The sequence below is a fragment of the Dendropsophus ebraccatus genome, chromosome 3 (assembly GCF_027789765.1).
Source record: "Dendropsophus ebraccatus isolate aDenEbr1 chromosome 3, aDenEbr1.pat, whole genome shotgun sequence".
NCBI lineage: Eukaryota > Metazoa > Chordata > Amphibia > Anura > Hylidae > Dendropsophus > Dendropsophus ebraccatus.
The window spans coordinates 40,202,166-40,216,435 of record NC_091456.1 but is presented as its reverse complement, the minus strand read 5'-3'; the positions used below and the strand labels follow the sequence as shown (position 1 = coordinate 40,216,435).

Below are 14,270 nucleotides of genomic sequence, written 5' to 3'. Positions count from 1 at the left end.
GGTCAGAGCTGCAAGTATATACATCTCCATATTCAATGTGCTCCATCTCAGGCTAGATCACAGCCAAGATTTTTTAACACCCCTTCTGACTCCTTTTCAGGAAGAAGAAAAAAAAAAAAGAGAAAAGAAGTGTATGATAAAGATAAGGGATGGAGGAGGGATGATGGCTACATGATCCAAAGTCCATTTTACCAATTTCCCCGGTCATCTACATATGTAAAGAGTCGGGAGAAAGAATTTGCAAATTTCATATTTTCTTAAGTATTTTTTTAAAAGCCTTATTTAGTTCTTTGTTCCTTAAACTATAGATTAATGGATTTAGCAATGGTGGTAATATAGTATAAAATAAGGCATTGACCTTGTATTGACTAAATGATGAGGGGGATATTGGATGAAAATAGGCAAAGCTTCCACTAACATAGAACAAGCTGACAGATACAAAGTGGGATATGCAAGTAGAACATGTTTTTATCCGACCTTTAGCAGTAGAGATGTTAATGACAGTTTTAACAATGAAGATATATGAAATAATAATTAATGGGAAACAAATTAAGACCAACAATCCACCAACTACATAAACAACTATTTCATTCAAGAATGTACTGGAACAAGAAATCTTCAGGAGTGGTGGAATGTCACAAAAAAAATGGTCTATTTGAATGGATTTACAGAAATTTAATCTAAATGTGACCCCAGTGTGGATGAGGGAATAAAATATCCCAATAGTCCATGAGGTTGTTGCCAGCTGTAAACAAAACTTCTTGTTCATGATGACATGATACTCCAAGGGATGACAAATGGCCACATATCGGTCATAAGCCATGGTGGAAAGCAATGTTGATTCAGTGGCTGCCATTACCAGATACACATATAGCTGTGTCACACATCCAACATAGGAAATGCTTTTTCTTTCTTTAAAATAGTTGGTTAACATTTTAGGAACAGTTGTAGAAATATAAATGGCATCTAAAATTCCCAGATTCCCGATAAAAAAGTACATTGGGGTGTGGAAAGTCGGGCACATATATATAATTAAAATAACGACCCAGTTTCCCAACATGGTGAGGAGATAGATGTTTAAAAACAATACAAACAATGGTATCTGAAGTGCTGGCACATCACAGATGTTACTAAGAAGAAATTCAAGAGGGGGTCTGGAATGATTGAACATATCATATGTCTTCTTGGTAGAGGATTTATCTAGAAAAAGGATTAATGGTTTAATATTGGTGAAGTTCTATAAAAGGAATAGAAAATGATGGAAATGGTACATGTAACAGGTAGTGTCTATTAGTAAAAAATAAACAGGTTATATAGTAAGGCCATGTTCCCACGTTGTTAAACACCGGCCATTCAGTGATCTGGCTGGGTCAGAGAAGATCATTTTGGCCAGTACTGCAATACCGGTCGGATGATCTTCACTGCAGCTGAATTCGGATGCAGGTGTATCAGTGTGCGCCTGCAACCAAATTCCTTGCTACACACAATATAAAATGTTTTCTACCGTTCCCCTTTTTTAGGTTTGGTTGGTAGCTTTAACGTTATGTTCACACACCAGCAAAAAGAAGGCCGTTTAAGTCCATAAAACCACCAGCTGTCAAAAAATAGGATGTTCAATAGTCATTATTCAAAAGTTTAGTAATAATAAAATGCTAATGCTATTGTCAAAACCATAAACATGAAATATAAAAGTTGCTATCTGAGAATAATTGTCACAATGATTGGTATGGCGATTTTTCTAAAACTGTGGATGAACTAACTCCGTAATTTTTCTATTTACCCACATTTTACAGTACTAGGCTTTGGTCACACGTAGTATGAAACCGGCCGTTTTGTGACCCGGCCGGGTCACGGAACAGCCATTCTCAGAAAAGATCATCCTGGATGATCTTTACCGCTGCTGAGTTCTGATCTGGGCGCACCCCGCCTCCACTTCTGCCACTCTTCACTCAAAAAATCAACATGTTAAATCTTTGAGCGGAGAGCCGCCAAAGTGGAGGCACGCGACCTGTTCCATTGAAACATTGAATTTTGTTAAAGTCCGACAATTTTACTCTTTGTGAACAGATCCCTACTAAAGATGTCACTAACTGATAACTAAGGTGATTTTCTACTAAAGCTCTACTAATAGAAATTGGACACATGCTAAATATACATCCAAGTTTTGACATTGTATGAAAAGGAACGGTTCATTTAGCCAATTGTATTCAGTTCAATACAGTTCATGGATGCAGTGCAGAGATGTTAACAGGGTTTCTGGTCATTCCTGTTGCTCAGGTTCAGATCAATTTAATTTATTTAATGCGTTTATATGTATAGCGCCATTTTACACAGTTTTTTGCACAAAAAGAAAAAAAATGTTGAAAAGTTGTGTTTGATTCCATAAGACTTATGCTGATAATCAAATGCATTTACTGGAAAAAAAATGGGGAAAAACTGACTGGAATATTGACAGAGCCAGGCTACATTTTTTTTGCTTATTATAATAAAATATTATCCAAAACAGTGATGTAAAAAAATTTTGGGAAAAAAAATGCTTTTTTTGCATGAGTTCTCAAAAACAAAGAATGATGTCACAGGTATAAAAAGAACAATTGTATATGAATAAAAGCCATATACACCATGTGTAAGTCAACACAAAACAAATACCTTTCCTTTTAATCCTTCATCAGCTAAATGTGAAATACTAATGTTCTATATTTATATATAAGCTGATTTTTATTTAACACAGCTCAACTAAAACTTTTAGCCATACGGATCAGTGCAGATCCCAGTGGCTTTAAAATCCCTTAGACAAAAGCAAAAGAAAAAAAGGAGAAAAACAAGCTAAGCCAAAATCAAAACTTTGTAGCCTATTGCTGATAACTATACCAGGGTTTCTGTTAAAAACCTGTGGTCTGTTAAAGTAAACCTTTCATGACTTAAGAAAAATCCCAGCAAATATATAGTTAATGCTTGCCTTATGTATGCTGTTGGTTTTAATTTTAAATTTTCAGCTCCAGCAGTCTATTTAGTGGTGTCCTGCCACTAAAACGATGAGTGGGCCTGCGACGGCTGATGCAGGTGAGGGGGTATACAATAGCATAGCATCGATCAGTATATTGATCTGATATATATGACTGCATATATACTGTACATAAAAAAGTTTTGAAAAATATAAAAAATCCTCCCCCAATAAATGTTTAAATCATCCCCTTTCCCATTGCACGAATAGAAGTATGAAAAAAATAATCCATTAAAAATATAGCAATATTGTTCTCGGCGGTGAACATCTACATAAAAAGAGGGGAAAAACATCAGCAATTAAAATTATACCAATGTGGTACAAATAAAAAGCATAGATCATGGCGCAGAAAAAAAAGAAAGAAAAAAAGATGGCTCTTAAAAGGCCAGGAGCGACACTGTTTGAATGTAAACCTGGACATCCGTGCATCAATAACCTTTGGTCATGTAAAGGTTAAAGGGATTATCCAGGCTTACAAAAACATGGCTACTTTCTTCCAGAAACACTACCACTCTATTTCCTTAGTTTGGTTGTGGTTTTGTATTTTTTTTGTCGCCTTTTAGGGTGCTTTTTGAGGCCTTGCTTTTTGCAAAATGGCTTAGTAGGTGTACAGTCTTGGGCGCAGTGCTGGGGACTTGCATTTGGATCAAGGACAATAATTCAACTTTAACTTTCAGGTAATGGGTCGCAACCAGGGTAAGTTGTTTTATTGTATATATTTAAAAAAGTACTCAGGGAGGGGGTGGTTAGCTATGGCCAAGGTGGGACTCTGCTACGGCTGCTGAATGGCTGAGCTACCTTGAGATGTCACGTCTCATGCCGCAGCTCACACTAGGAAGCAGCAGCAGGACGGGTGTACAGGGTGGTGCGATCCGAGACCCGGCGCTGGAACCGGGGAGGTAAGTGACCGCTTCTGTCTATAACCACCCCCTTCCCTGCCCATAGCAAGGGGTTAAATATCTCAAAATATTTGATACTATGTCGCATAAAAGGTTGGAACAGCAAATGAGGATAATTGGACTGTGTTAAAATGTGTAAGTGGGTAACTGGCTCAGTGATTCTGATTTCTTTGTATACCCCCTTCCTGCTGACAGGACAGACAGGTACATCCTAGAGAGGGTTAAATAAAAAGTTAACCCCTTCACGTCAGCAATACGTAGATATAAGTTCCTGCTGCACATACCAAGTGCAGCAGGAATGTTTATGCACGTTCCTGACTGAAGGTGCTGTAGATGTGTACGGGACCGCTGCAGTGAGAGCGGTCCGGCACACATCAGTGTCCGGGGAGCCGAGGATAATGAGAGGCAGCTACGATCCTGCAGCTGCCTTTTTTTAACCCCTTAAACGCCACGATCTATAGCGATCGCAGCGTTTAACGTACTCAGTGACAGGAGAAGCTCCTGTCTCTGAGTGATTGGGATCCGATCACAGGTACCGACGGGCGTGAGTAAGCCTCTTACCTCCTTCCTGTCGGTTCGACGATCTGTGCATAGAGTCTTCTCTCAGGCAGGCGTTATGCATAGATCGCCGATAAGACTGATCTATGCTATGCTATGGCATAGCATAGATCAGTATATGCAATCTATTGATTGCATGTTTTAAAGTGGAAAAAAAGTGTTTAAAAAAGTGTTGTAAAAAAGTTTTTAAAAGTAATAAAAAGACCCTTATAACCCCCAATAAAAGTTTAAAATACCTCCTTGCCCATTATAAAAATAAAAATAGTTAGAAAAAAACCCAAATATATTATATATCGTAGTGTGCGTAATTGTCCGATCACAATATTACCAATATGATATTAATACAAACTAGAGATCATGGCACAAAAAATTACACCCCAACCAGCCCTGTAGGTGGAAAAATAAAAGTGCTATGGCTCCTAGAAGGTGGGGAGAAACATTGCATTAATTTGGCCCGGACATCCTGGCACAAATGACCTCGGTCTTGAAGGGGTTAAATAGGCCCCCAGAGCTGCAGGATCAGAAGCGTAGCGAGAAGCCTGACTGACTTAGAGCCCTATTACATGGAAAAAATTATAATGCAAAAAATTGTTCTATTGTTTGAGGTTAAGAGATAATCTTTCCATGTGCATGCAGGCAACTTTAAAACGACTAACGAAAATTTGTTCATGTGTCTTTGATCGCATCCTTTGAGCTGACTATAAAATCATTGTTAATCGTTCGCAAATATTTTTTCATGCTCATCTACGATTAAACTCTTTTCCATGCTGACCACCGTATTGTGACTTCCTTAAGGCGCTATCACACAGAACTATTATCGCCCGTATTCGGCCGTTACGACCAATAATCGTCTTGTGTAATAGAAGATAATGATTGTTGCAGTCATTTGTCTTTCAACATGTTAAAAGATAAACGGCTAATATAGCAATGATCTGCTGCCATCACTCAGTGGATAAGGATCGGCGGCAGCAGACCGATGCTATCTGCTACAGGCTGCCCAGACGATCTAGCGATCACCCGGGCAGCCCCCGCAGATTTTCGCCCCCCCGTACTCACCTGCTTGCTGCCGCCATTAACTATTAACTGAAAAAAGATTCTCTTCCCTTTGAAGCCCTCTGCGCTGCCTTATTAACAACACTTAAATCCATCTCCACATCATATGTTCCCCTGTTAGACTCACTGTGTCACTCTATGCCTTCTTCATACACAGCTGTGAAAAGGAGATGGGCCAGAGGATAAGTGACATATGTTTTTTAAGTCCTCTCTCTTTTACAAGGCTTCAAAAAACTTATTTTAAAGTAATTTTACAATGGTACGAGGTATCTGCTCTTTTGATGAAAATGTATCCATCTGTCCCAGTGTAACTGTAAGAGGCACAATGTCCCACATTTAATGGAGATGCCTCCTTCTCCAACCTTTTTAATAAAATAACCGGCCTCAACCTACAAAACTCCATACCCTCACCTTACTATCTGCAATCCCTGGACTTTTTAGGAAAGTGAATTGCTCCTCAACCAGTTTCCTATTGTTGGCCGCACGTACAATAATTTGGCAGAAGTGGAAATGTAATTCTCCTCCTACTCTAGCAAAGTGGTTTCAGGAAATGAATCCCATTTGGCGCATAGAGGAACTCCTATCAGACTCACTTCACCACAGGGACAGATACCCCGGCTGCTGGTGGTTTGCTTTCAAACAGTGGTTTGCTTTCAAAGACTCAGATGAGTATAAGAGGATCCACTTTAAGCCTCAGCATTCCCCTTCCTCCTCCCCCTCCATTCTTAGGTACACTATCCAACTATTCCCTCCCCATCTTCCTCTTAGCTGTCTCTCCCCATATTTGCCTCGTGTTAATAACTTAGACTCCATTTTAGACCTACTCCTAAAAGAGCGACTGTGAAAACAAACTACTATGAGTTGACGAGTGTTGTTTCACATCTGTGCATACAGTCACCCTATGACCTTCTGGGAGGTAATGATCGGATGAGATCAACAATATCTAGCAAGCTAGGAAATACCTGGATCCCAAGTGGTATTTAAAACGTAATTTATTAGATTAATAAAATAGCAGTTATTTTACACCCCGTGAATTGTGCAATGTTAAAAAACTTGTGAAATGACAGCAGGGACACTCTCTATGACACTGGTGTTCTTGGTTCAGTAATGCACCATAAGTAGCATGCATATAATGTACGTGTAGGCGTCAAGGCAGTGATACATTACCGTCATGCATCAACTGCATCAGGACTGTATAGGGTCACCAGTCATACAGACCGTAGTTCCAGGGGGAGGTGTGAGCTCGCACATACTCGTGGACAATACTTGATCGAGAGGTCTTACTTGGACACAGGGAAGGTACAGTCCGAGTCTACTGCTGTTCAAAAAGTGGAAGCGGGGTGCCAGAGCATGTGGCAAATGCCGATATAGTAGTGTCCGTGGCGCGGCCGAGACCTCTAGTCCATGAGTCACAACTGGTAAACTGAAGCGGTAGGGCAAGCTATATTACAGCTGTATTGCCCAAGAAAGATTTTTAGTATACGCTCAGAGTTGCTCCCCAAGAAAACCCACAGTTGCTGACGAAACATGTCAGAGATAGCATGGGATTTTTAGATCACTTGTGAACTGTCTCGTGAGCGGGTATCTTGGGGAGCAACTCTGTGCGTATACTAAAAATCGCTCTTGGGCAATACAGCTTTAATATAGCTTGCCCTACAAGCGCTACCCCGTCAGTTTACCGGTTGTGACTCCTGGACTAGCGGTCTCGGCCGCGCCACGAGCATTACCATACCGGCGTGTACCGCATGCTCCGGCACCCCGCTTCCACTTTATGAACAGCAGTAGACTCGGACTGTACCTTCCCTGTGTCCGAGTAAGACCTCTTGATCCTGTATTGTCCACGGGTACGTGCGGGCTCGCACCTCCCCCTGGAACTACAGTCTGTATGACTGGTGACCCTATACAGTCCTGATGCAGTTGATGCATGACGGTAATGCATCACTGCCTTGACGCCTACACGTACATTATATGTATGCTACTTATGGTACATTACTGAACCAAGAACACCAGTGTCATAGAGAGTGTCCCTGCTGTCATTTCACAAGTCTTTTAACATTGCACAATTCACGGGGTGTAAAATAACTGCTATTTTATTGCTCTAATAAAGGTTACGTTTTAAATACCACTGGGGAAAAAGGTATTTCCTAGCTTGCTAGATATTGTTGATGTCTGGTGTTTCACATCCGGTACCCTTTCACGTTGGAAGGTGGCAGATCCTTGGAGAAAAGTGATTGAAAGACAATTATTTACTCACCTTTTGCTCTCCGCCTCTAAACATTGAGCTTTTTTGTTAGCCTGTTGTCTCCCTGTCCTCCCCCTCCTTGGCGCTCCCTTTTCCTCAACTACCCCTTCTTCTTTCGCCAGTTATCCCGTATTTCATTTTATTTCAGTGGAAATGACTTAGATATGTCTATGTAATACTACTTGTATGTGCACTCTGACTGCATTTACATGTCAACTACACTTGATGTCAATAGCTTCAGTGACTGCCATAAGTGTTATCGTAAAAAATAAGCAAATAATAAAAACAGAATAAAAAAAAAAACAGACCAAATGTAGATGGACGGACTTCAAACATGCCCCAATTATCACAGTGGCTCAGGATGATTGATATAGCTGACTGTAGACTGATCTATAATTGGAGGGCCAGGTTTTTGTTTACACCAACTATTAGTTGGCTTAGTTTAGTAAAGAGTAATGTACCATAATTTTGCCGCATTCATTTGGTGTATGTCATTTTAGACCACAGCTCTCTGACCATGCCACAGCCTTTCCACAGTATTTTCCTGCTCTTTGTTGTGCCCCAATTGTTGTGCCAAGATTGGGGTATAACAGCTCTACTAAATGTGGAACCATGTCTAAAAGTGAATTATATGTCTCTAAGACTTTTTTCTTTCCTTTTCCATTCCATTCTACATTTGATACAATATTGTGTAAATTAAAGTTTGATATGGAAATAGTTAACTGGCCCCCAGTGTTTATTTTACATTTTAATTTCCTGTCTGGTGGGATTACATTAAACAGTTACCTGAATGGAAAATTAAATATAAAGGGATATTCTACACAGTGGATACATCTCCAGCTGTTGCAGTTGTTGTGTGATCACAGATACAGTGGACAGACTTGATCTAGGAGATCTTCTACAGACTAAGGTAGAAAATCATTTAAGGCATTTTATATGAATTTAAATTTGCTAATATATTATGCTCATTATATAACTTGTACTTGCATTTAACTTAATCAACATAATATTATCCCAATTATGTACCATTAATAGTGTAAATTTATAAGTCAAGATGAAAAATAATAAACATAAATGATGGGCAAAACTCTTACTGATTTTTTTTTTTTGTTGCTTTTGCCATAGACTCTAGCACAATAGCACTACCCATGAAATAGATCCACAAACCTTTTAATAACTTTAAATGTCACTAGCTCTTTTAAAATTTGTAGGGATCTATATATATATATTAATATATATATATATATATATATATATATATATATATATACATCTAAGTAAATTATAGACAAGATAAAATGTATTACACAGGCTTATGTATAAATAATATGTTTATAGTAATAAATCTAGAGCTACAAATTTTTGTTCTTTGTTTGAAATTGAATGTAAAAAAAAGTATAATATTTGTTAGGAATCTGTAAACTGAATCTAAATCCTGCGTATTACAACTGAAATATTACCTGTCTAGGCTGCGTTCACATGTACCGCATTTGCAGCGGATTTCACGCTGCAAGTTCCATAGCAATATTCTGTACAGTTATGTCCTATGGCCTCTACATTCGTCTTGTGGATTTTCAATCTGCTGCAAGAGTGTAGCCCCTCTGCTTTATTAACTCATCAGCTGCCGGACCTTTAATGAAGCTCATACATTATCTGCCCGCACTTCGGCTTGCTCTTCCGGCTCCCGGGTCAATGATTACTGCATTGCGATTGAACAACACACTGATTGGCTGAGTGACCCGGGAGCCGCAGAAGCAAGCCGAAGTGCGGTCAGGTAATATATGAGCTTCTTTAAAGGTCAGCTGATTAGTTAATAAGGCAGAGGGGCTACACTCTCGCAACAGATTGAAAATCCACAGTGCGAATGCAGAGGCCATAGGGCATAACTGTACCACATATTGCAGCGGTTTTCTTAACTGTGAACGAGGTATGTGTGAACGCAGCCTTACAGATTCTCAGCAATCTCCTATATAAAAAGTTATTTATTCTCTCTCAATAGATTCATGTAGTATAGACCACTGGCAGCATGAAACTTCAAATGTTGCAAATGTTATGGCTAGGCCATCATTTTTCACACTTAAACATCGTTTTTTGTAATGAAGGAGTCTATCTAGATTTTATACTCACCAAATCTACTGACAGGCTCTAATTAAATATACACATAGCATATAAATGTTGGAGTACCTGAAAACTCTTTCCCATAATCAACATATTGAATAGAGTTTTAATGGGTTGTCTGGGAAAAATTAAAAAATTTGCAGGACAGCAGAGAATAGTATACGCGTATTAAATAGGTTATACACACCTGTCCTAAAACCCTGCAGCTGCCACTTTTAGTGCCCTTAATTGGTCTCATCTGTCTCTCGCTCTCTTTGACTTCACTTAACCATATCAACTGCCCACTCAAGTAGGACACTGCTGAAGCCACTGATTGGCTGAGCAGGTAGTTCTTGCAATGACATTATGTCACAGAAACTGGGTGATAGAGGAGACAGAAGGAGAACAGGAAGCATTGGCGGGGTTGCTGCCGGGGGACCTGGACAGGTATGTATAACTTGTTTATTTTTTTATACCAACTGTTCTGCAATTTTTTTAAATTTTGCCTGAACAACTACGTTAATGCAACTTTTTTGCTACTTGCTTACATATTGTCTGTATTGTGCTGACATGCGTGTATATTTTCATCCCCCCTCAGGTATAATCCAACAGGAAGAATGAAATTCATAAATCAAAGTGAAGCTGGAATGTTCATACTCTTGGGATTTCCCAGCAGTAGGCATATGCAGATATTATTCTTCGGAATATTCTTAGCCTTCTATCTTTTGACTATTTTTGCAAATATGCTTATTGTTGGGATTGTGACCCTGGATCGTATTCTTAAGAAAATTCCTATGTATATATTCTTATCCCATTTCTCGTTCCTTGAGATCTCATATACTACCTCTATGGTGCCCAAAATGCTGGTGGACTTTTGGACTGACAACAACATGATTTTTTACAACAGCTGCATTGCCCAGGTCTTCTTTTTCTATGCCTTAGCGTTCACTGAGCTTTTTTTCCTTTCTGTAATGGCATATGATAGGTATCTGGCTATATGCCACCCACTACGTTATACCACCCTTATGACAATCAAACTATGTCAGCAGATGGCCTTGTGGTCATGGATTTGTGGATTTTTAAGCAGTCTTTTATTGGTCATTCCAAGTTCAAGACTCTTGTTTTGTAGTCCAAGAATCATTGACCACTTCTTTTGTGACTTCATACCACTGTTAAATATCTCCTGCAATCACACATCACCTACAGACCTCATCTACTATGCCTTTGCTTGGATCATCATACTATATTCCTTGCTTCTAACCAGTATTTCCTATGTAAAAATTATCAGAGTAGTTTATTGCTTGCCTTCTCAGTTAAGTAGAAGCAAAGCTTTTTCAACTTGTTTGTCTCACCTGACTGTTGTATTGACCTTCTATGGAACCATTATCTTTATGTATATCCAATCCTCCACAAAATCTCTGTTAAATGTAGGCAAGGTTGCGTCTATACTTTACGCAGTTGTAATTCCATTAATTAATCCTCTTGTTTATACTCTCCGAAATCGTGATTTTCATGCAGCAATGAAAAGAAATCGTTCATGCAGTGCCATTATTTTTTGCACATAATGATATTTTATGTACCGTATTTTCTGGCGTATAAGGCAACTGGACATATAAGATGACCCCTGACTTTTAAGAAGATTGTCAGGGGTTCTCCTTTTACACCGGAAAATGTTAACCCCTGTCTGACCGCAGTTAACTGCAGCTAAATAAAAAAACAAACAAACAGTTAACTCACCTGGGGCCCGTTCCAGGCCTCCACGCGCCTCCTGTCCCATTGCCGACGCAGGCAGTGTGACGTACACTGACTACGCCGGGATTCCCCAAGCTCTCCCGAGCAGTCGAGCGTCTCATCGGAGACGCTCTGCTGCCAGGAGAGCTTCGGAAGAATGACAGAGGCTTCAAAAGGCTCCGGAAGTACCCGAAGCCTCTGTCATTCTTCCGAAGCTCTCCCGGCAGCTGAGCTTCTCAGAGCTTCTCCAATGAGACGCTTGGCTGCTCGGAAGAGCTTCGGGTATCACCGGAGCAGTCGGTGTACATCAAACTAACTGTGCCGGGAACGGGACAAAAGACGTGCAGAGGCCGGGAATGGGCCCCAGATGAGTTAACAGTTTTTTTTTTACAGTGGTCACCCCACACGGTGGGGATGTGGCCATTTTTTAGCCCCCCACCATATGGAGCGACCATACCGGGCGACCATATCCGACAACCCCCAACTTCTGAGATTTTTTGAGGTTAAAAAGTCGTCTTATATACCGGAAAATATGGTAGTATAGAAACCATCTACAAAGAATCTATACAAGCATTAGACCAAAAGTGCCAAAATGAGTAAAATTTGCTTTAAGCGTTCTGAATATGAAATTTTGTTTGTTTATTTAATTATTAATAAAAAAAAATTGCATGTAAGAATTACTGGTCTTTCATGGATGTGTTAAATATATTCTAAATTCCAGTTAACATCAGCCCTTCAGGACTGGGCTAGTTTTCGCTTTTTACCTACAGAACCACATGAGCCCTTATATTTGCACCACTATTTGTACTTTGCAATGGCAGACCTAATTTTTCCATAGAATATGCTGTGGAACCAGAAAAAAAATTATTTGCCGTGCAACCCCCTTCTGACCCCGCTTACCCAACCCAGGGCGTACAGTTACGTTCTGGATCCTGAAGGGGTTAAATTAAGTTATTGTAGATTTACCTACCACGTTTGCTGGAAATTTACTCCAAGCATCTACTACTCTTTCAGTAAAGTAAGTCATGCGAACCTAACTTGGTAAACGTTGTTTTGTTACAAACTACAGCTGCAACAGCCATTTTATAGCACGGGGACAGTCCATTTAGTCTATATAAAATGAACTGTTCCGATATGGTCTCTTCCAAGTGTACAGGTAGCACTGCATACTGCAGAGAAGCTGTACTGCTGCATCTTTTGTGTCAAGGGAAAGGGTTTTTTTTTGTTAGTGCCACAGGAATTGGTAGAAAATGTCTACCCTTCCACATACTGTAGTTGTTTACCTGGAAATTTTAGTGTATCTGTTTTATTAGTCTTACTTGAATAGGTGAGTAAAATATGAAAACCTTGGTGGTGTCTGACTTTAGTGCAAATTTATACTAAAAATCTTTAAAAACAAGGGTGTTCATTTTTTCAAATATTAAATAAAAATGTTTGGTTAAAGAAAAGTTGGAAAAAGATAGGGGTAAAGGAAAGAACACACCAGACATTTCCTCTGGCAGCACCATGGGCAGCAGCCACAAGCCCAAGCCCAGTACAAATACCAGCAGTCATATGATTATTCTTAGTCTGAGTAGTAGCAACAGCAGTGTGCCTTGTGGTAGTAGCAGCAGCAGCATCAGTAAGACAGAGGAGGCATGGTGATTCAGAAGAAGCAGCCATTATGGACTTATTGGCATGTTCTCAGTCATTTACAAGTAAAGTCTCTGAAAAGACAACATGAGTGCTTAAGACAAGCATAGTGATGAGGAGTTGTGAGTGTGTTACAGAGGTGGCAAAGGTGAAGGCAGCGCCTAAGACACATACCAATGATAGTAGGATCACAGAGGTTCTGACCAGTGGTGTATTTAAAACCATTGCTTTTGTCAACTCATTAGTACTACCACTACCCCTGCTGTCTGCAAACACCATCTAAGTACCCCCAACCTCATGATTTCAAAAAGTTATTATTATTATTATTATTATTATTATTATTATTATTAGCTTTTAATTTGTTAAATTTTTCATATTTCTACTACTGTTTCTACTTCCAAAAATGGGAATTTTTGCCAGGTACTTAACCTGTCGCTCCTGCAAAAAGGAATCATTTTAGACTTCTTGGTAAAAACCATTATTTGTTCTGATACCTTTGTGTACATATTAACATTGGTTGATAAATATATTTCCACTTTAAAAAGCATATGCGGTATACCAGCATCTGCTTGTGTGCTTTTAAATAGGCTGTTTTTTTTTACCAAGTTCTATCTGTTTACCCAGAGCCATACCCTGGAAACATTCCTAGGTGACATAATTGTTTTTTACAGGGCTTTTCAATGTGTCAGCACTAGAGATGAGCAAACCTGCCGGATTTCTGGTTCCCGCTGTCTGCCGCCTCCGTGCAGCGGGTGGATACAGCCTAAGGAACGCCTAGAAAACTGGGATACAGCCTAGGCTGCATCCCAGTTTTCTAGGCGTTCCTTACGCTGGTAATTGCCGATTCGTACAAACCAGAAATCCGGCAGGTTCGCTCATCTCTAGTCAGCACCTGGGCCCTACCTGAGGTGCTGAGTCAATGAGGAGTTGTGGCTCAGTGTTTGTGCCTCACTCTAGCACTCCTTAGCACGCCTTCTTCCTCCCTCTCCTTTGTGAATAATCAATGCTGCCCGGCCTCCTGCTCGCTCAGCTGTCAGTCAGTATCTACCAACAA

General features: G+C 39.8%; 1 protein-coding gene across 1 annotated transcript; it reads right to left on the bottom strand.

Moving 5' to 3' along the window:
* Nucleotides 1–247: 247 nt before the first annotated feature.
* Nucleotides 248–12,611, bottom strand: LOC138786446 (olfactory receptor 8A1-like). Its single transcript, XM_069963433.1, has 4 exons — nucleotides 12,555–12,611; nucleotides 11,591–11,731; nucleotides 11,206–11,271; nucleotides 248–1,237 (listed from the first exon to the last, which is right to left on the bottom strand). Exons 1-4 carry the CDS (start codon nucleotides 12,609–12,611, stop codon nucleotides 248–250), a joined length of 1,254 nt encoding a protein of 417 aa, XP_069819534.1.
* Nucleotides 12,612–14,270: the final 1,659 nt, after the last annotated feature.